The sequence below is a fragment of the Lepidochelys kempii genome, chromosome 2 (assembly GCF_965140285.1).
Source record: "Lepidochelys kempii isolate rLepKem1 chromosome 2, rLepKem1.hap1, whole genome shotgun sequence".
NCBI lineage: Eukaryota > Metazoa > Chordata > Testudines > Cheloniidae > Lepidochelys > Lepidochelys kempii.
Window position 1 is genome coordinate 109012442 of NC_136381.1, and position 22171 is coordinate 109034612.

Here is a 22171-nt window from a genome sequence, read left to right on the forward strand (position 1 = left end):
TCATAAATATTTAACATAATAAAAAAAGTCCCTTGGGCCCTAACACTTTTGACACTTGTATAATCTAAAACAAATCCTCCCACTTTTTAAATCAAACAGACCATGTTACACACATAGTTGGCTAACTATTTACAAAGCACCCAATTAAATTCTGCTTAATTCTCCCACTGTCTGAAAATCCCACCTCACTGATCCGTGGACTACTGATCACACAAAATGCATAACTTTCTCATAGCTTGGACATTACTTTACAGACTGTAAAACTTTATTGTACATAAGACTGCTATAAAATGAACTCATCCATTAAGCAACACGTATAAGAAAATGAAGCAATTGTATAAATTTAGAGGATTGAAGAAATAAGCAGAAGAATCACAGTACAAAGACACGTAAATCTAGTTTAATGTTCACATGTAGAATTTACACATCACAGAGATTAAACAGGATTTTAACTGTAACATAGCTGCAATGAAATGAAAGTCATTTTGTATTAGAAAAATAATCTTGATGCAGTTATCTGATTTTTGGTCTACTTAAGTTCATTTTAAGATGGATTTACATCACTGATCATAATGATTTTGCTTGTGTGCTTTTCCACAATCCCATATCAATATTCTTTGGACGAAACAGTAACTGTTCATTTGTTAATGGTTTGCCCTTTGGTTGCAAGCAGAGAACTGTTTTCACTTTTTAAAAGTAATATGCAATAAGAATGAAAGTTTGTGACAATAAGCCTTTTGTTGTTAAATGAAGTTCCACAGTAAGTTTCTTGATTTTGATGCAACAGCAGATTTTATAAAAGCTGATTAAAGACCTAAAGCATTGCCTTCAATATGAAAAAGTAGATAGAATTTGTTTTTCTAATCTCAGTAAAAAAAAAAACACTGTCTTAACACTACTTGTATATAATGCACTAAAAACCCGTGTGCCTAATTGACAAAAGTGTAGTTTCAAAATGTATAATACAATTATCAACATTTTAATCTAGATTGAAGAAAAACACGTTTGTATGGACTCAACACAAGTTTATTTGCAATTAGACATCTCATGCAATCATGCAGGACCACTAGCTATAGCTGTAACTTCCAAGTCTAAAAAGACACTGGGCAAAAACCTTAACTGTCAAGATATTTTCATATTAGCAGCTCTGTACCTGAGCTGTAAATAATGTTCTAAAGAAATATTCCCACACATTAAAAAAAACATACACACCTTTATAATATTTACAAAAAATATTTAATTAAAAATATTTTATAATTACAGTAGTCTATTAAAGCATATACTTTTCTCACTTACACTTATAGAACATCTCTATATATACACAGTATGAAATGTCACTCATTTATCTATACAATATGTAACATTCCTGCAGGGAGAAGAAAGTTCCCTGGGCCCCAATAAAATCATCTATTTTAAACAATAGATGTCAAATATATCTACAATGCTCTGGTAGATTAGTAAAGCTTCAAAATTCAGCTGCTCGGTCCCTTACAGTTATAGTTCTAAAGTTTGATTTACTCTCCATCTTCTATCCAACAGAAGAGTCACACTTTTCTGCTTAAGTTTTAAGTCTCATCCCACCAAAATAAACAAACAATTCACATCTGCTATAAAATGCACAGAAAAAAGACATGTTTAAAATGCTATGAACGTGCAAAACGGTGAAAGGTTCTCTCTCAGAAGGAAGCATGGAAACGATTCTGGGGTTGAATTATTTTTTCCTCTCATCTGATGGCTGATATTTCTTTTTCCCCCTCCCTCTCTAATGTGTTTTTCTCTGCTCCTCTGGCTCTGGGTCTGCCTGCTGCACACCTGTGGAAGAGGAATGAATAGAGGGGGTGTGTGAACCGTTTTTGCTCCAGACTGAGTGGCGCCACCAACAAAACACAAGACATGCTTGATCAACAACCCAAAACAAACCAGGTCAAACAACAACCTCAGCTCCCATGCTAGGCCAAACCAGAGGAATACACAGCTGCAAGCCCCAGTGATAAGCGCTTGACACAGGGGGTTTAAATAATAATAATAAAATAGGCTTCCAGCAAACCTTGTTTGCTCAGTCCAGACCCCATTTCTGCACTCCAGATGAGACAAAAAGGAAAGACGGTCTCAATGCTAGGAAAAGAGACTTTCTTTAGAAAAGAATGTAGGTGCACTCAGGTCAGAGAGGCACTAGTGCTTCTAGAATAATACATGATTCATGCGTTTAATGGAGAAGAAATTAACTCCTAAGGAATGCGCAAGACTCCAACCCCTTTGAAAAAAAGAGCTAGCTGAAACATTTACAGTACAAAGGGCACTGGTGTAACAATCCTACAGATGGCAGAGATGCAGCCTTTTCTCTAGATGCCCAATAATTAACTGAGACTCACCTTGAGAGTGCAGTTCAGCGGCACAGAATACTGTCCCCCTGCTTGTTAACAGCGCCAGCCTGCACAACAAAACACCAGTAAAAAAAAAAAAATAAAAATGAGTGCAAATAATTAGCTTGGCCATGATACCTGTGCTTGTGTCTGGATCACGCACACGGGCAGAGACCAGCCTAGAGAGGTGACAAGCTCCACAATGGAGAGCGCAAGCCACAAGGACTGCCAGCCTGGGCCAGCCAAGTCCTACCGCCCACAGATCAGTGCACCCCACAGCAGGTTGCTAGATTCTCAGCGTGACACCTCCTGGCTCCGACACAGGCAGGGACACCAGGGGCTGCTGAGTGTCACATTCCGAGCACACAGCTGGACCCATCACCCTGGCACCGCCGGCTGGAGAGTCACAGGTTCCTTTCTGTCCCTCAGAAGCAAACACCTTCTGCTGCTAAGGGTGGATCCTGGAGAAGAAAGATCCTTCCCGCTCCCAGCCACAGCCTTTTTTATATACAGAAGGGTTTATAAAGGGTTTCAGGGTGTGTGTATACATATATACATATACCCTCAAACAGTTAAATGTGCACACTCCCCTTAAGTGTTTAGATCAGCTATAGTACCCGTAAGTGTGTCCAGAATCATTGTACGGATTCCTGTGTGTACACACATTAGCTATACTTCCCTGACTGGCTGTAACTATACAGGAAGGGGAGATGTGTGTGCGTGTGTCTATATACACACAAGCGTACAGCTCATCATTCTAAGGGGAAGCGTGTGCCCCGGTACAAAGTGTGTGAGATGCACACACTGAATGGATCACACAACGGAAGTACGCTGAACAGCGGCTATCGGTGCATTCTTGCGGACAGATCCTGCTCGCACTAAAGTCAATGGCAAGACTCCCGCTGACTCCCGATCGGGTCTCGGGCGCCCGTAGCACGAACACACGGATACCGTCCGTGTAGCACTCACACGCCTAAAGGGAATCTCTGTCGACGCCGGAGTCCGGGGTACCCTGGCCACACACCCTTCACGGAGCGCCCAGTATGAGCCCTGCAGTCCCTAGCTGGCTGGCCAACGCTACACGTACACATCCCTGCCCAGCGTGGGCAACACGGCCAGGGCAGCGCCTCGCGTTTTCCCTGCCACGGCGCTTACCGGGTCGGTGTTGAGGGCTGTAAGCGGGGTCCGGGGGGTGGCTGCGGGACAGCTCCCTGGGTGCAGCGGGGGTGGCTGCTGTTGCTGCTGCCTGAGCAGAGCCGGGTGCGTCTCCAGAGCCAGCTGCAGGTCGAGGATGTAGTCGATGACATGCTGCAGGATCTCCACTTTGCTGACCCGCTTATTGGGCGGGATGGTGGGCACTAGCTTCCGGAGCCGGCTGTAACAGTCATTCATATCGCACTGCAGGCACAGCGACGCCGGCTCCTCGCCCGACGGGGCCCCCTTGCAGCCGTGTTCGGCCAGGCAGCGCAGAGCCAACTGCCCGCCTCCGCCGCCTCCTCCGCCGCCGCCGCCTCCCCCAGCGCCGCCGCAGCAGCCCGCCTGTGCCTTCCTGCTGGGGTGGCGGATGGGGCTGACCGCTTTCATGGTGCACAGGGAGAGGTCCCCTCGGGCACCGATGCACACCGCGTACCGCCCGCAACGCAACAAGAGCAAGAGGCAGCGCTCAGCCAACGCAGCGATCCCTTCCTAACGCAACCACGCAGGGGCAGCCCGTCTCTGGATACAATCTCCGGGCTTTGCCAGAGGGGATGCCAGACCGTGCGAAGAAAAGCCACCCGCCCAGCCTAGTCATTCACTACCCTTCCCCTTCGCTCCCACTACAGCCCAGCCGCCTCTGCTCAGCCCGGCTTGCAGCGCCGCCCTATATATATAGCACGGGGTACAGACAGGCGGGGCTCGCGCTGCCCTGGCCCGGGGAAAGGAGGAGGTAAGAGGCGCGCGGGGGAGGGGAAATGTGTGCAAAGGAGAGGGGAGAAGGGGGTGCGGAGCGCCGCGTTTTGGCCAATCACCGCCGCTTCCTCCCTCCATGGAACGCCGCTCTGGCCAATGGCGAGGACGCTCCATGCCGTCAATGCTGTGGGGTCTCGGGCTGGGGAGAGTGCTGAACCCAAGGGAGCGGAGGGAGGAGGAGGAGGAGAGAGAAGTTCCTAGGAAGGAAGAACTGCGGGAATGCGAATGGAATTCACTCTGCTGCTGAATGAGGCTGCTGAATCCTGCCATTCCCATCGGCACTCACAACTGGCTGTGCCAGCAGTAGGCATCCCCTCCTCTGATCTATCCTTGAAGCCTGCAAGGAGCAATTGGAGATTGCTAATGTCATTTTACCGTACACACTTTTTTTTTTGCTGTCTATTTATTCTTCAGACTGCTTAATCATCACCAGCAAATATTTCTACAAATAACAGAGGTGGGGATGCTGTTTGCAATTTCTAGCCTCATTCAATGTATTTTTTTAACCTTTCACTGCTTTCCTCCCCCTACACGTAGACACACAGAGTCTTTTGAGGGACCTTGATTTAAAGAAAAAAAAATCCAAATTTGAGTGCGGGGGGGAGGGGTAGAAGATCAAGAAAAGCGATTGCTATGGAACATTAAATTAGAGCACATAATTATTAAAAATTCATGGAGATGGAGTATTTAAAATTCCTCTATGACATATAATATTAATCCATTTTATGTAAAATTCATACCTGTAAATTAATTTGGTCCATTAATGCATCAGATCACGTATTAGTAAATGTATCATGTTTTAAATATGATGCTAGAAACGTCCAGAGTTCTGTACTTTGAGACAGCACATTAAAATTAACAGGCACATACTCCAGAGTCCTGCCTAGGTCATTGTGTGGTGGATTGCAGCCTTTTAATTTAATCATGCCTTGCTTAAACTTTCTATTAACTCCTCATGAGGATTCAGAACAGATGCAGGTGAACTGAACATTAGAGTAAGAAATAAAAGGCACAATCTTGCAACTCATACAAACAGTCCTTACTCCTTACCCATGTAAACTGTCTCAATTATTTCAATAGAACTATTTACTTGAGTACAGTGCTGTTTGAATGAGCAAGGGCTGCAAGACTGGTGAGTAAAATTTAATAGAAGGAAAGAAATTCATAGTTAATGGTGACTGATGATTGCATTCCCCCACCACACCTAGTCACAGAGTGATGTACAAAGGATACAGAGGGAAACAGTTAAGCCTAGAACCTTGAATGGGAGGAGAGGTTGGGTCATCTTTTCATAACAGTATAAAGAGTGCATATTTTCCACCCCCTAAAAGGTACAATATCAGTCCCCAATCCTGCAAAGACTTATGCACATTCTTAACTGTACACACTATGAGTAGTGTGTACAATGGGGCTACTTACAGGGCATAAAATTAAGCACCTGTGTAAATCTTTGTAGGACTGGGATCTAAATTAGTGAGCTAAACAGTGACCATGTCATGACAGGCATATTGTCATCAGCTATATACTCTGCTATACCTTACACTGGTTTTACACCATGAAACTCCAGGAACTTCAGTGAAGTTACTCCTGATTTTCATCAGTGTGATACATCAGGCCCTAAATTATAGTTATGCCTTGTCTATTCCCCAGACTCCTGATGAGATGGACAGACGTAAGGTTTTTCATTTTCAAAAAAAATAATCTGTAGATAGTGTTAAGTATGTAGACTAAAATCTTGCTGATCTGATCTTAATTAAAATCTCTGTGAAACTAGGTACACTATAGAATTTAATTGATCTATTTGTATAGAATCAGAGCTGATTTGATCTCACTGAAAATTTGTGGGAAATCCTAGTATGTAACCATTTCTCCTGGAGCTGATCTGATGTGAACAGATGTGTATATATATAATAAACCCCATTGGCATCATGGAAATTCCATTGAGACTGATTTGGGTCCTAAAGATTAGTCAATATTTTTGGAAATTTGCGATATCTTGATATGTTACAGATCTATTTTTTCATCAGTCTACTTCCATAACACAGGAGCCAAATGGTACTGTATGGATTTTTGTGCATTGTTGCAGACTCATCTAAAATTTATGGGAAAATGTTATGTGTTCCCATTGCTGACCTATCAATATACATTGTGAAAAAAACTTGTCCTATAAATGTTCAGGGACTTCCTCTGGTAACTCCCTCTGGTAACTCCCTATAATACTAATGATACATGATAGTCTGCTGTGCATGGATGAGCAAGCAGACACCAGTTCCCTGTCAACAATTGGCCTGCTTCTGCTCTCATTGAAGTCATTGGCAGTTTTGCCATTGACTTCAATGGGAACAGGGCTGGGTCCAATGTTTTTTCTGTTTAGATTGGATGTGCCCCAGAAGTTAATTAAATTGCTCTAGTAGTGTATTGGGAACCTCAATCTGTTAGGAATCATGCATTGAGTTGAGCATAGTGAAACTCTTTATCCATACAAGAAGAGAGGGGGCAGTAACTGCTTTTCACTCCTTAGTCCTATTAATAGCAATATTTTTCAATGTTCGAATATATAGGCGTTAACTGCTCCTGTTTTGAACCATACCAATTATGGATTTATAAAAACTCCTCTGGATATCTTAAAACGAGTGGTCCCTTCCAGGTTAGCTGGAGGAGTTCTCCTCTGTTGGCTGAGTTACTCCGTGGATTAGAGTCCCAATTCCCAGTGTTACCAACTCTGGCTGTATATTTTGTGTTTGAAGTGATCATCTTATTTGAGAATGTCTAAATTCAAGTCAGATCATTAATATTAAATATAACAGTTTCTTTTGCTTTAAATATAAAAACAAAACAAGTTAAAAATGTAAACATCATTACTGGCTAATCTTCCTTGCGTGAATGGAGCCATTTAAATCAGTGAGACTTCTCTCGTGAACAAAGCAAGTTGAATTTGGTCAAACATTTCTGAATATGTGAACATATGATTCACTCCAATAGAAAAATAAACCCTTCCATTGACAGTGTATCAGGGTCACATGGCTCTTCAGGACCTCATACAGTGTCAAGGAACAGTTACAATTCTTCCAAGAGCCGAATGAATGAGACATTTCCACTGAGATCATACTTGATTCACAGGTCTTTTGTATACAATACTATGCCGTTGAACCAACTGCTGAATTGGATTGTAACATGTTATTTAAAATATTTGCAGCATATATAAATAGGGTTGCCAACCTCCAGGATTGTCCTGGAGTCTCCAGGAATTAAAGATTAATCTTTAATTAAAGATTGTCATGTGATGAAACCTCCAATGTCCAACCAAAATTGGCAACCCTATATATAAAATATTAAAAACCCCACATTTATGCATGTAGTGTGCAGTAACCGTTAAATAATTTAAGCCATTTACATTTTTTTAAACAGAAAAAGAATTGTATAGACACACAGCGAGTATTGTCTGCACACAAGATGCTGTGGGATATAGCTTTTGAAAATTGTGCAATTCTTACTTAACAAGAATTTTAAGAAGTGGCTTAGTTAACTGCTCTATTTTTTTTTTTTGACACAGTCTCTAAACAGCTCAGTGAAATCCAGAACATTATTTAGAATTATTTTGCATAAGGCTGATAAGTGGTATAATGAGTTTTATCCTGATGTGTGCCCAATCCTGCAAGGAGCTGAGCACCTCCTGCACAAGGTATCGAGAACCTCCAGTGCAAACTGACTTCAATGGGGGACGAGGATACTCAGCATCTCACAGGACTGAACATTAAAAAAGCATTATAAATCTCTGAATGGTTTATGGTTTATCAGGATAATAGCAATTGATCCCTCAGTGGTGCTATTACTGTATATTATTGCTATCACTTAAATGGCAATAATGTTGGTTATTTAACTTCAATTAAAATATCTAGCTAGTTGTGATGTCATTTATAATAACACAATAATGTGTACTGTGCTCTCCCACCCAACCCCACAGCTAATCTCCTGCTGGCAGCAGGGGTGAGGTAAAATGAAAAAAAGGGGAAAGGGGGGAAATGAAAAAAATGATTATTGGATGATTACTCCTACATGCATATATCCACTTGGATCTCCATATTAGGTGGTAAGAATGACATGCTGCCTCCTGGACTCACAAGGTGGGATCAGTGAAGATCCTTAGAATCAGGAGGAGGGCAAAGTATCATGGTACAGTACAATTGTTCACCACTTCTGCAATTCCTAAGAGACAGGTGGAATTCATCCCTTTTCTGGATACTGCTCTGCCATCCTTGCCAGAGAGATGACTCATCCCGTGGGCTCCTCAAACTACTTCTTTGAGCAAGTTTTCTGCTTCTGGAATCTGCCAGGTTACATTAACTGGAAGGTGTTTTAAAAACATGTTCTAGGAGAGGAAAACCCTGGAACACCCTGTCTCCAGCAAGTTTCTCACCTCCAGATGCCACTTTAAATTACACTAATTAAAGTCTGCTATTCTATATATGTTTCAGGAACAAAATCATAAACATAGCCAACAAACTCACTTAATATAAGTTTGTTTTCTCCTTCCCTGTTTATGGTAATAAAAAAGCTGTTTTGCCTTTAAACAAAAAACAGATTTCCAAATCCTTCACCTCTGTTCTTTATAGCATCCTCCCCTATCTCCCACCATATGCATGAAGTTTATCACAGAATAAAGAGGGAAAAAATTGTGAGAACCCCTTGTTAGAATACTGGCAACACATACCTACTGTTTCCAACCACCCATTCCACTGGTGGCATGGATACAGACTTAAAATAATATGCTTGTTCCACTTGCCCAAGATAGAATAAAAGGACAATATAACCTTGCTTTATAACTGCTTTCATATATTGCATTATATTTCCATTTTGAAAGTACTACAACATTTCAGAGTCAACAGATTTTTTTTTTGGATGATGAGGTATTTGTTCAATTTAAAGCATCCTTCCTTATCACAAATCAGAGGTGGCAGTATACTTATATACAGTCATATACCTTGTCATGTGTTTTTCCTTCAGTTTCTGTCTTCTGCAAATAGGTACAGAATAAGTACAATAAGGGTGACCATTTCAGTGAGCAGAAAAGGTAGGGGAAGTTTCCTTCACAGCATGATATTTGGACAGTTGCTTTTTTTTTTTTTTTAAAAATAGGTGGGGCTGGCAGTAACACCTATTATTAAGGTTACCTGATACTTCCTAGTATAAGATGCTGTTTTCAGTTGCTTATAACTTCACCCAAACTACTACTATTTGGGCTGAAATTTACAATCCTGGCTGTCTGCCTCGGGTTGAATTTTGGGGGAAAATTTTGGATATACATTGAAATAACTAAAAAGGTTGATTCCTTATGAGTTGATGGGATGGAGAGGAGAAAAAATTCGTAGTGGGAGTAGAATATTTTCTTCCTCCTTCTTGTTTCTTCTCTCCTTTCCTTTTCTTCTCCCATCATTTTTTGTCCTTCCATGTGACAGAATGAGCACTAGTCTAATAATTGCACAGGAATGTCCATTTCTTTAAACAATACTATTTTGTACACATTGCCTTAAAATATTGTAGTACATGAGGCATCAACATCCTTTTTCTGAGGAAATGTACTGAAAACAAATCCTTCTAAATGTCAGATATAAAATTCCAAGGTGCATGTTTTGGGGATTCAAATTAATTGAAGAGGAGAGGAAAGGAATTTAAGAGAATAGCTGAGTATTCCTAGCAACTTCTGTAAGAATAATATGCCAAATCCTAATACAAAGTAGCAGATTGAAGTTGAAGATCCAAACTTAACTTTGATTTTAATTCTTGTAGTTTTAGACCAGTCCAATGTGCTATATCATGCTACTGGTTTTAAAACAGAACTCCACAGCAAACCTATAGGAAGATCTGCTTGTAAACTGATAACATGGTATGGCCTCATTTTATTTTCATATGTTTGTTATGGGTTTGTATTAAGATTCATTTGATCACACACTTAATTCATCCTGCAGGGAGAATCTGCAAATAGCCCTAAATTAAATAAGTACCTGGATGTGTACATATTCACCTGTATATGTTATAGCTACATCAAGTGTATCAGAATCCATTTTCCTGGGAAAGGTACAGCTTTGTCAGTAAAGGCAACTAAGTTCAAGCTGCAAAAAAACTGCAGAAATAAAAATAATACTTAGCACTTATATAGCATTTTTTAAAGCTCTCTGTTAGCATTAACTTTTTAATTAATCTGTTCTCCTTGAGTATTTTACTGTTTTCTCCAGAATCTCAGCTTTCCCCCCCCCAAAAGGAAGCTTCTACCTTTACTTGACTCTGCAGGTAGGGTCCTTGAGGCATACAGGGTGTATATTACACACCATGATTTTAATCAAGTGCACAATGTTCTTGAGCTGTTGTTATGAATTGGCTCTCAGTGCCCCTTTATGTGTGTGTTTTACCAACTCACTTTCACACATTACCAGCCTCTTCTGTTTCTCCTACAACAGTTGGTGACAAGATAACCATAGTAAATCTAAAACAAAATATATTAGTAGATTTAAAACAACAAAAAGTAAAACAAAATAGTATACAGTTATCTCCTCTTTTATCTACCTGCCAAAGGTCTGGGTTTACAGTTCTGTTTTCCTGTAGAAGAGACAGCTTGTGAAGAAATGACTGAAAGAAAGCTACAATAAAGAAATGAGTGTTGCATTGAATTGTAATAGTGGTTAGTTCTCTGGTCATTGTCCATAGTCTAGATTCAGGTCACGTGAAAGTGCTGCCTCCTGAACTCATGAGCTTCCCCCATTTGTTTAAGTTAGCTGTTGTGGAGGTCATGGTTGTACAGAGAGAGAGAGAGAGAGAGAGACTCTTTCATATAGGTACGGTCAACCTCATTGGTTGCAATGTCTGCCAATACTGTTTCATTCAAATGGTCTGTTTAATTAATCAGTGACAACAGGATTGTCAAATGAAAATCTCTGTGCAGTGCAGCAGAGGTAGAAACGTGAGTGGATTAAAATCAAGTGATGCATTATAAATTAGGAGTGGTAGAATGGGAATAATAAAGAAAGGAGAAAGTGGAGAGAACGTAGGATGATATAAGGATCAGTAAACTGAGATTCTTCATAAATTAAATGTATGTACCAGATTTACCAAATTTCACTTATTAGAAGGAACATTCAGTTATTTTAATTTAAGTGTAAGGCAGGCCTCAATGTTTTCCCTTTTGTAATGAAGGATTTTGCAATGTGTTTCAAGGACACATTTGAAATTTCCTTGTCCCATAAAAAACCCTCCCATATGCAAACTGACTCCATTTTACAACTTTGACTTTATTTTCTTATAAATGATATGTATGCAGTTAGCAAATTTAAATAATCAGCCTGCCTATGTTAGATAACTAAATATTTCAAGTTATTTGCAATACCAGTGAATATTTCCACTTCATAAGTATTTTCTAAAAATCACCCTAAAGTGTTAAATGCATTGTTGTTTCAGCAATGCCTACACTCTATTAACTTGATACTTTGAGACTTTAAAGTACTGATCCTGCTCTCAATGGAGGGTTTGGCTTCTAGGGAGAGGTTGTCTTGAGGAAGCAACACAAACCCTTAGTTGGGTAGTTGTTCTTTAAATTAATGCTACTTCTTACCTGAATATGGGTCTATGAGTAAGGACTGCTCATCTGAGTAATGGTTTGCAGAATTATGTACTAAGTCATTAGCCTGTTTCAAGCTAAACACTTCAAGTAATTGTAATTATCTTAAGAGCACTTGAGAACAGTTTTTAAACATTTTCTTATATATATTCCAAAAACAAAAAAACTTAATTTAAAAGGGATTAAGATTGGTTAGGCTTGACAGCCCTCCAAGCCAAACTCTAGAAAGCAAGGAAATACCAAGTTATAGGTCCTCTCTTAACTGTACCCCAGTGCCCACATAGTGGATTTCCATTGACAGTAACAGAGTCCACATTGCTGCAAAGAGCTTTCTTCTGCCTCCAACTGATAAGAAAACATATTATATATTAATCTCCCTCAGAGTATAAATTAGTATAGTTCATTAATAGACTATTATATATACACAATCTCAATTTAAAGTACAGAATGTTTTATTTAAAACTTGCACCTCACCTCCTCCTCCTTCTTGTCCTCTAGTGTCTTCTTTTTCGTGAACGGTCTTGCACGTGTGGTATTAGCACTCCCTGTGGTATTTGATGTTTTAGTGAGGTACATTGTCTCTCCTTTCCCTCTTTTACTGTACAGTTTCATTTTGATGTGGAGAGAGATGCACGCTTATCTCCTTGCATTGTGACAAAATATACCCCATAAAGTGGGTGTCTGTTTCTTTCTCCCTCCACTGCTAAAAGAGCCAATTGCTTCAGCTAGAGACCCATGTTGCTATAACACATTTTTTAAAAGCTCACTTATGCCACTTGAAACTTAAACTGAGGTTGCATAAACAGAGCTCACAATGGTGTAGACTCTGGTTACATCATTTATTTCCAATTATTATTGATGACCTTTCATAACTTGCTCATAGCTCTACTTTGCTCTGTCACTTGTGAGCTATGAGGTCATCAATAACTCATGAAAATAAATGTCTTATTGATACTCAACACAGTGCATATCCAATATTTTGTTACACATACACACATACTCTGCAAACCATAGGGAAAAGACTTGTGATGTTATTCCTTTTATCTTTTAAAAACGGTGACTTTTAAGTAGCAAGGTGGTGGTGGTTGTTTTCCCCCCTGAATGGCATTTCACAAAGATATCTCACTAATTTATTTATAAGGGTAAGTCTTCAGAACAAGGTAGCATTACCGTGCTGGCCTAGTAGTGCCTCTATACACAAGTACATTTATAATTGATGAAATGGTCTATAGTGTTGTGGCTAGAATAAACTTAAGGTCAAATCTCTGGGAGAACAAATCTTGCCATTATTCTTGATGAGAAATAAATACATGCAGGAACTAAAAAGTGCTGAAAAGGAATAAAATCCAATGTATAAAGGCATTTTGAACAATTCATTCCTAAATGAAAGTGCTTTTACTTAGTTTTTCTTCATTGCCTTGATCTTCCTAAAACTGTTGTTGGGGCAAGTTAATGATTGACCTTTGAGGGAACCACATACCACTCTTTGTTTCCTAGCAGTCAGGATCTTGCAGAGGCTAGAAACTTTTGAGGGAGAGAATAGGATTAAACTGCTGTCTGAAGTCCAGTGCAGGTGATGGTCAATGGGAGCTGAGAAATGAGTTTTTCAGGACATTTCTACCCTCCTTCATTAGAAGGAGTTTATTTCATTTATTGTGGTTACCTGGTGGAGATAGCTGACTGTCAATGATTGTGGTCTGATTAATTTTCTTAAGTATAGTCATTAAAAAGTGCATTATTAAAATATCAAAACACTTTTAAACCATACAAATTGAATGAACAAATCATTTAGATTTAAGTTTCAAATTGATCACTAATGAAAAAGTTCCTTCTGGTATATTCTAACTTGATTCTCACATTAAAAGAAATCATATGTACATAGTTGTTTAATTGCCATTCTCAAATTCCAAAAATGAGCAGCAAACTGGAAAGATGTAAAGACTCAGTCCTGCAAAGCCTTGCTCACATGAATGGTTTCAGGTAAGCAAGGGTTTGCAGGATTAGTTCCTCAGGACCTGATTCTACAAATACTCACATGATTAGCTTTACGTATGTGAGTAGTACCACTGGTACTACTCATGATTAAGCACATGTATAAATGTTTGCAGGATCTGAGCCTTGATTGCAAACTCTTCAAGTCTGTAACTTTGGCCTTATATATAAACAAAAGTTGCACCAGTTTAACTTAAATTAGTTTAAAAACAAAGTTAGTTAAATCAGTGTACACATAAGTGTGAACATAAGAACGGCCATACTGGGTCAGCCCAAAGGTCCATCTAGCCCAGCCCAGTATCCTGTCCCAACAGCGGCCAATGCCAGGTGCCTCAGAGGGAATGAACAGAACAGGTAATCATCAAGTGATCCATCCCCTGTCATCCATTCCCAGCTTCTGGCAAACAGAGGCTAGGAACACCATCCCTGCCCATCTGGCTAATAGCCATTGATGGACTTATCCTCTATGAACTTATCTAGTTCTTTTCTTTATCCTGTTGTAGTCTTGGCCTTCACAATATCTTCTGGCAAGGAGTTCCACAGGTTGACTGTGCATTGTGTGAAAAAATACTTCCTTTTGTGTGCACATTCTTATATTGGTTTAAAAGTGGCTTATACTTTAACTGCTATAAGCTACATTTAAATTGATTTAAGAGTGTCCACACACACAGTTGTACTGGTTTAACTAAGTCAGTTTAGGATCCCTCTTTACTTTAGGCTATGTCTACACTGCACACCTTACAATGGCTGCAGTTGTGTCGTCGTAAGGTGCACAGTTTAGCTGCTCTTTATCACCAGGAAAGAGTTCTCCTGGCGTCAAAATAAACCATCTCCAACTAGGAGCCTGGCTCCTGCTGACGAAGTGCTGTCCACACCAGTGCTTTTTGTTGTTAAAATTTTTGTCGTTCAGGGGGTATTTTTTTCACACCCCTGAGCAACAAAAGTGTAGACAAAGCCTAACACTAATCAAGTTTTGTGTGTAGGGCAGGCCTTTGTCTCTTTATTGGTTATGAAGCACCTAGCACACATTTTGCATTATGGTGCTCAGCCTAAGCCCCCTGATATTAATGAGGTGACCAGATAGCAAGTTGTTCCTTTAGGAATTTATCCCATGATAAAGAGTAAGAATTACAATAAGAATTAATGATGAAAGTTATACTAAAACAAAATAAACAGAACATTGCAAGCTACTGTGCATGTTTGCAGAATCAGCCTAAATAAATATAATCAGTGTATCATTTTGAAAACCAGATTTATCACTTCACAATTAGCATTTCTTTGTGTTTCTCCCACTTTTGCAGTGATGGATGCATCTTGTTGCTAACAGGGCTCTACACTGTGGCAATCTGAAGGAGTAAAGTTTAAAAATATTGAGATTTTAAATCTAATTTAAAAAGTGAAAAAAACCCTTTATCCCATGAGTGAAATACTTTGAAAATTGTTTTTAAATTAATAAAAAATGAAGAAGTCTGCATTCAAATGATTAAGAATTGGTAGGTTTGGAACAAAAACATCCAGCAACTGACAGATTTAAAGGGGGATAAATGGTAGTGATCACTTTAAGAAGCATATAATAAACCATGAGGAACAAATTCACCTCCATTCACCACAAATAAAATAAAACCTATAATGGGGAAAAAATAACATGGGGGAAATATGCAGTGGGAAAGAAGACAAGACAATGAACCTGGGTACAATTTAGCTACTGGATGGGGAGGGATTCCCTCCTCAACTCATAAACAGAGGTCAATGTGAGTGTAAGGGCAAATTATTATTTATTATTCTGTATTGTTTAAAATGGACTAGGTGATGTGCAAACACATTATGACTGAGTATGCACTTGTGCATAACCAGTTGTAACTACATATATTTGCATTCTACACCTATGTGATATGGTCTGATATGTGCAATTGGGGAACTGTGAAGGGGCCAAATTCTGCAGTTACGTATGTGCAGTTCCAACCTGAGGCTGTGTGGCTGTAACTGAAAACAAAATTTGGCTCAGTAATGCTTTTACATGTGCAGCTAAAAGCTTAGTACCCAATCCTGCATTTCTTTACTGAGTCAAGTAGTTCATTAAAAGAAAAAGAGTACTTGTGGAACCTTAGAGACTAACAAATTTATTTGAGCATAAACTTTCGTGAGCTACAGCATCCGATGAAGTGAGCTGTAGCTCACAAAAGCTTACGCTCAAATAAATTGGTTAATCTCTAAGGTGCCACAAGTACTCCTTTTCTTTTTGTGAATACAGACGAACACGGCTGCTACTCTACATCAGCTACATCAGCCACACTATCAGAGGCTCGTTCACCTGCACATTCACCAATGTGATATATGCCATCATGTACCAGCAATGCCCCTCTGCCATGTACATTGGTCAAACTGGACGGTCTCTACGTAAAAGAATAAATGGACACAAATCAGATGTCAAGAATTATAACATTCAAAAATCAGTCGGAGAACACTTCAATCTCTCTGGTCACGCAATCACAGACATGAAGGTCGCTATCTTACAACAAAAAAACTTCAAATCCAGACTCCAGCAAGAAACTGCTGAATTGGAATTCATTTGCAAATTGGATACTATTAATTTAGGCTTAAATAGAGACTGGGAGTGGCTAAGTCATTATGCAAGGCAGCCTATTTCCCCTTGTTTTTTCCTAACCCCGCCCCCGACGTTTTGGTTAAACTTGGATTTATGCTGGAAATGGCCCACCTTGATTATCATACACGTTGTAAGGAGAGTGGTCAGTTTGGATGAGCTATTGCCAGCAGGAGAGTGAGTTTGTGTGTGTTGAGGGGACCTGGATTTGTGCTGGAAATGGCCCACCTTGTTTTTCATACACATTGTAAGGAGAGTGGCCACTTTGGATAAGCTATTACCAGCAGGAGAGTGAGTTTGTGTGTGTGTGGTTTTTGGAAAAAAAAAAAAAGGGGGGGGGTGAGAAAACCTGGATTTGTGCTGGAAATGGCCCACCTTGATTATCATACACATTGTAAGGAGAGTGATCACTTTAGATAAGCTATTACCAGCAGGAGAGTGGGGTGGGGGGAGGTATTGGTTCATGGTCTCTGTGTATATAATGTCTTCGAAGCAGGGGCCGCGGCAGCGCGTGGGAATGCGGGACGGCTAGCGACAGCCAGAGAACGCTGCGGGACACACAGCGCCTGCGGCTTCCCCGCGCGCGGCTCACCCCTCCCACCCCTCTCAGCTCCCCAGCTGATTCATTGGCTGTGACTGCCCAGACTGGCCGGCGCCGGGCGCGTGACATCATCCATTCACACTGCGGCCCAGCTGGCGCCGCCAGGGCGGTCGCCGTGGCGACGCGGACGCCAATCTCAGCACAATGACTTCCAGCTGCACGCAGCGAGCGGCGCTGGGCCCACGGCGCAGGCGCCGACGCCGCCTTCCACGGCCGCCGCTGGCGCGCGCTTTGCCCGTGCGGAAGCTTGGGGCTGCGCGCGCTCGCTGTGGGGCCCATCCCCTAGGGTCGTGCCTGCCCTGCGCCGCAACGTGCCGGAGGGACGGTGCAAAATGAGCCCCGCCCGGGGGAAGCGCGCTCACCCAGCGGCGTCGAATGTGGTGGCCCTGGCCAGGCTAAAAGGAGCGAGTGGGGTCAAAGGCGTTTGCAGCAATAATAAATAATAATGATAACGCAAATTAACTGATCTTTGCAAAGCCTTTTGGAAATGCCGAGTGCGTTCCCGTGAAAGTGTGCTGCAGAGGGAAAAGGCCAACGCTTGAATCTCCTTGGAGTCTGAGGGTTCTCGCCAGCTTTTGGCCCCAAGCCACTGAAGAGTAGGAAGAAAACAGAGACTGAGTCTAGCTGCTCTTGTGGACGAAGCGCAAGGCAGACAATCCAGACCCTGGAACATGAATGCTGCAATAAAGCCAGCTGTGCCACTTGGATCCAACCAATTGTTGGCCCTCTCCTCCCAAAATTTCCATGGCACGAGTAGAGAACAGATGTAGCTGTTCCTGCTGCACCAAAACTTTTGGGCCTTGTTGCACCCAGGTGAATGAGGACCACAAAACCCCTGGAGTTGGCATCAGGTGACTGCAGGATCTTTACAACTTTTGGGCCCAAACTGTAAAACCTAAATAGAAACAAATGTAGCTACTTCTGCTTTACTGGAATAAAATCCCCTTTTGAAAATCTCAGTGTTTCCAACTTTCACAGTTTTATTGTCTTTTGTGATACTTAGTGTTTCTGTTGAAGCCCTAGATCGTGAACTCAAGTGATTGAGAACCACAGCTTTCATTTGAAAGTAGATAGTTTTCTAACCCTTGTGGTTGTGGAGAAAAGCTTGAAAACCTGATGTGACTGTAACCTAAGATTCAAAAATCAAGAGGCCAAATAAAAAGAATCCCTACTTGATTGTTCCTAAAAATCATGAGACTTTTAGCAAGCATAATCCTGTAATTTCTGGTGCCTGACTCGTTTTTCTTTTTTTAAAGGTTCAAGTCAGCAGTACTGTGACTTTCCCAAACCACTAGGAGCCTGTGTCAAATCAGGGTGTTTCCTTGCTCTTAATACTGTACTCAGCCAGCTCAAACTACTCTCTTCATCTAATGAATAGTAGTTACCTGTTGCCTTGCAATTTATTGATTCACACTTTATAACTGAAAACAACTACAAATAGTATTCTTTATTATGGGCAGCAATACTAAACTATGAGAACCCTATTTAAGAAAAAATAATTGCATTCCATGTGACTCAAAAAAATTAATAATAGTATTTTGCACAATTTTAAAATACTGCCATTCTGATTTTTAATAAAATTGGGAATGCAGCAAAATGTTACTTTAAAAAAATTATGGACTATTTAAATTGGATTATAATTGCTCTTTTGTGTCTTTAATTTATAACATTGAAACCAAATTGTTTAGATGGGAAAGAGCCTGTCTGTCATAGTTGGCATCTTGATATAAATAGTCTATGTATAATGATCACTGATTATCTTCTCCACATTATTTTGAGTTTGTTAAGCCCAAGGATTCAACATTTATTCAAAAGCAAACTCATGCTTACCTGTTTCAGGGTGAGGTCTGCCTGCAGGTGCTGTTGTTTACTCCTCCCTTCCTACTAAACAACTTAGTTTTCATTTAGCAGATTTCCATATGGGACACTCTCTTGCTCCCTGTGCCATTCATCACTTTTTAGCTTGCGCTTTTTTTATGTGCAACACTTGACACCTGCACTGTGCATGATCAAGCCTTTACTGTTGCTTATGCTTCAGGGGAGAGCTTCATATGGAAATCTGCTAAATGCTTAAGTGCTTTGCTGGATCAGTGCCTATGTCAGTACTTTCAAGATTAAGGCCTACAGCAGCCTGTGGTGATCTATAGCCAGGCAGCAGCAGTTGTGACTCAGTGTAATCTGGACCATTCTCCAGGAATTGAAATGATGAATATCCCGTATACAGTGTCAGGAGTCACATTTGAACTCAGCACTTCCACTGGCAGGGTCTGGTGCATAAACATGCCTATTAGGAATGTTCATGGTTTTCTTATGCTTTTTTTTCACATCCACTTAAGAAACAGTTCACATTTGCTACAACAGACTTATTCATATTATAATTATGGCAACACTAAGATAAGAAAATGTGGAAAGTGTCATATTCAGTGAGCACATTCCTTAACATAATATAGCATGGCCTATAGGATATGTTGTCTTCAAAGAGCAAGATATTGTCATTAATGTAAATATAAAAATATAGCTACATTTAAGAATGCTTAGACTTTAAAATGATTTGTTTACTGATTTGTAAACTGCTCTGTACTCATCCCAGGCATCAGTAACATCAAACAGTCACCATTATATGTTAGTGGCAGATGTCTGAGCTGGGCTCAAGATTTTCTCTCTTTATTTTTGATTTGTTTGTATCATTGGGTTTCATGTCTCATGCTTCTGATAACTGGAATGAATTCAAGCAGGTTGCCTTATCCTGATATACGTTTGTAGTTAATTTTTGTCAAGGTATCGAGGTCTTGAGTGCCAGTAAATCAAAAATTATTATTATTCTTTTATTTTGGGCTAGATTGTCACTAGCTCTACATGCCACATATAAGGGAGTAAGGCACTCCCATATTTTCATATGATGGGTTGCAGGGCAGGCTCTGCAAAGCCTCCAAATCCTCTTTTACCCCATGCAGCTGGGTGAGAGGGGGCAGAATGGGGCGTGGCCTTGGCTTTGCCACCCCTCCCCCCCCATGTGCTGGCCAACATAGCTGTTCTGGCACACCAAGTAACTTACATGTGCCAGGTAAAGACTCATCACCATTTATATCCTCTCAGGAGTAATGAGGAGATTGTTACTCTGAGCCACAATTTGCCTCTGGGGCAGTGGAGCTAGGTGCTGCCCTTGTTCAGGGCAGATCATAAAGTGCCATCTAGCCCTTTACTAGTAAGTGCCACCCAAAATATGTTTGCCCCAAATTTTGTAGGATCCACAAGGAGTTTGCTTATTGGGTTGTAGGGAAAGATATGGGTCTGCTGTACATGGGATGTGCAACCACTGTGACGAATAGAGTTTGGCACCCCATGGTCTCGGGGGGTGCTATTGTGCAGCGGATTTGAGGTAGACAGGGCAAGGGCTGGAGGATCTGCCACTATGCTGATCTTCTGGTTCTTTCTCACTCTTGGTGGGGGGTAGCTCATGGCTGAGAAGTCTTCACTAGATTTTAGTTTGGGGGTAGTGGTTGTGCAACAGCTTCAGGTTTGATCCACAATCAGGGATGGGGGGGATCTTTTCCTTATGGAGTTCCCCAGTGACTAGCATGTGAGCTTCATGATTTCAAGGTGTCTGGCCATTAGTTGTGATTAATTCAACTGCAATTCTTTTTGTCTCAAGGTATCTTGGGTTCCGCTACCCCTTGCTCTAAAGAGTGCTTCCTCTTCACTTAGGTTGTGATCTTTTAAATTTTGCCTTGTGGGACCATGAACAAAGTTTTCACAGCCACGATAGTGTGATAGTTGCACCATTGTGAAAATACAGTGCCATCGTGAGTTAAAGATGAGTCGGCCTCAAAGTTACTTAATGTCTAGTAATATAAACTTACAAGATAGACTTGTGAAAACTGTAGAGGCCAACTTTAGAACCTTAAATCCAAATGCCTTTGAACTTTGGAGGCTCATGGGGAGTTGAATGCAAGTCCCAAAATCTGAACTTTTCACTATAGCTTTGGTTTTGGGTCAGTTTTGGGATTCTGGTTCAAATGTGACTGTATTTTTGGGAGATCATTGTGAGGACAATTTGAGGCCAAAATCTCATAATAACAGCTCCTGAATCTCAGTGCTTTCTGGCCTAAAGCCTAGATCTGACTGTACCTCAAACCCTGAAACTAACCTTAAACCTAATCAGATCTGAGTCCATATCTGAATGCTAGTCCCTTGGCTCAGTGATAGTTAAAATTTGAATGTTTAGTGTTGACCCAAAAAGACTATGCAACTAGGAATACAAATCTTTCAAAGGCCTCTCTAACCTTTTCTGTTTCCTATTATATCATCAAAGTTAAACACAAGCAGGCATACACACAAATTTCACATACTTGATAGGAGAATCATAGCTGAATTTGTTCAGATAGTTGCACAGTGTCATTTTGTTTACCTCTATTTGTGTGTGGGTAAATTTTGTGTCCATGAAATGTAATGGCTTGGATGCCCTGAAAACTGAAGCCCTCTGGTTATACATAGAAAAGATATAGCAACAGCATAAGCTTTCCCATACCCACACACCTCTGTGTCTCAGTCCTGTTCAAAAGGGACTAAGACTGAAAGGGGTAATTCAGTTTCCGTGTCCATTCCGTCCTTGGCCTCTGCTGAGACTGCCAACAAGGTTGCAATTTGTGGGGCCAGATGACTTTTAAACATAAAGCTTCCACAGGATAATGTATTCACTGGTTATTTTCCTTGCATTTCTGCCATCCACCAGATCTGGCCCACCCATTCAGGGAAGGAAATAACATTCATACTGCTCCTCTATTTAAATGATCAGGGACTGGCTGACAGTGTAAGCTCAGCTAGAGTCTTTCAGTATTTTTTTTCTTCAGCAGAGCCCTGTGGCACAAGCCACTTTGGGCACAATCCTTTCCAATACAGGTACAAATAGTTGCACAAATAAGCACAAGGTAAGCAATGATTGTGTAACCAAGCCCCTTATTTGGTTGATGAATATTATGTTTTAAGTCCTTTCTCTGCAGATCTACCCATTCTCCACCCATACGCCACTCCTCTTTTACCCTGTGAACTTATTC

General features: G+C 40.7%; 1 protein-coding gene and 1 long non-coding RNA gene across 2 annotated transcripts in view; one reads left to right on the plus strand and one right to left on the minus strand.

Moving 5' to 3' along the window:
- Window positions 1-389: 389 nt before the first annotated feature.
- Window positions 390-4258, minus strand: ID4 (inhibitor of DNA binding 4). The gene is made up of 3 exons (XM_073331897.1): window positions 3519-4258; window positions 2373-2431; window positions 390-1812 (listed from the first exon to the last, which is right to left on the minus strand). The coding sequence occupies exons 1-2, from the start codon at window positions 3945-3947 to the stop codon at window positions 2387-2389; spliced, it is 474 nt and encodes a 157-aa protein (XP_073187998.1). The 5' UTR covers window positions 3948-4258; the 3' UTR covers window positions 390-1812; window positions 2373-2386.
- The window catches only part of LOC140906939 (uncharacterized), an 80357-nt gene continuing 61599 nt past the window's right edge, over window positions 3414-22171 (plus strand). Inside the window, exon 1 of the long non-coding RNA XR_012157298.2 lies at window positions 3414-4290. This is a non-coding gene — a long non-coding RNA (uncharacterized LOC140906939). The remainder of the gene's footprint in view (window positions 4291-22171) is intronic.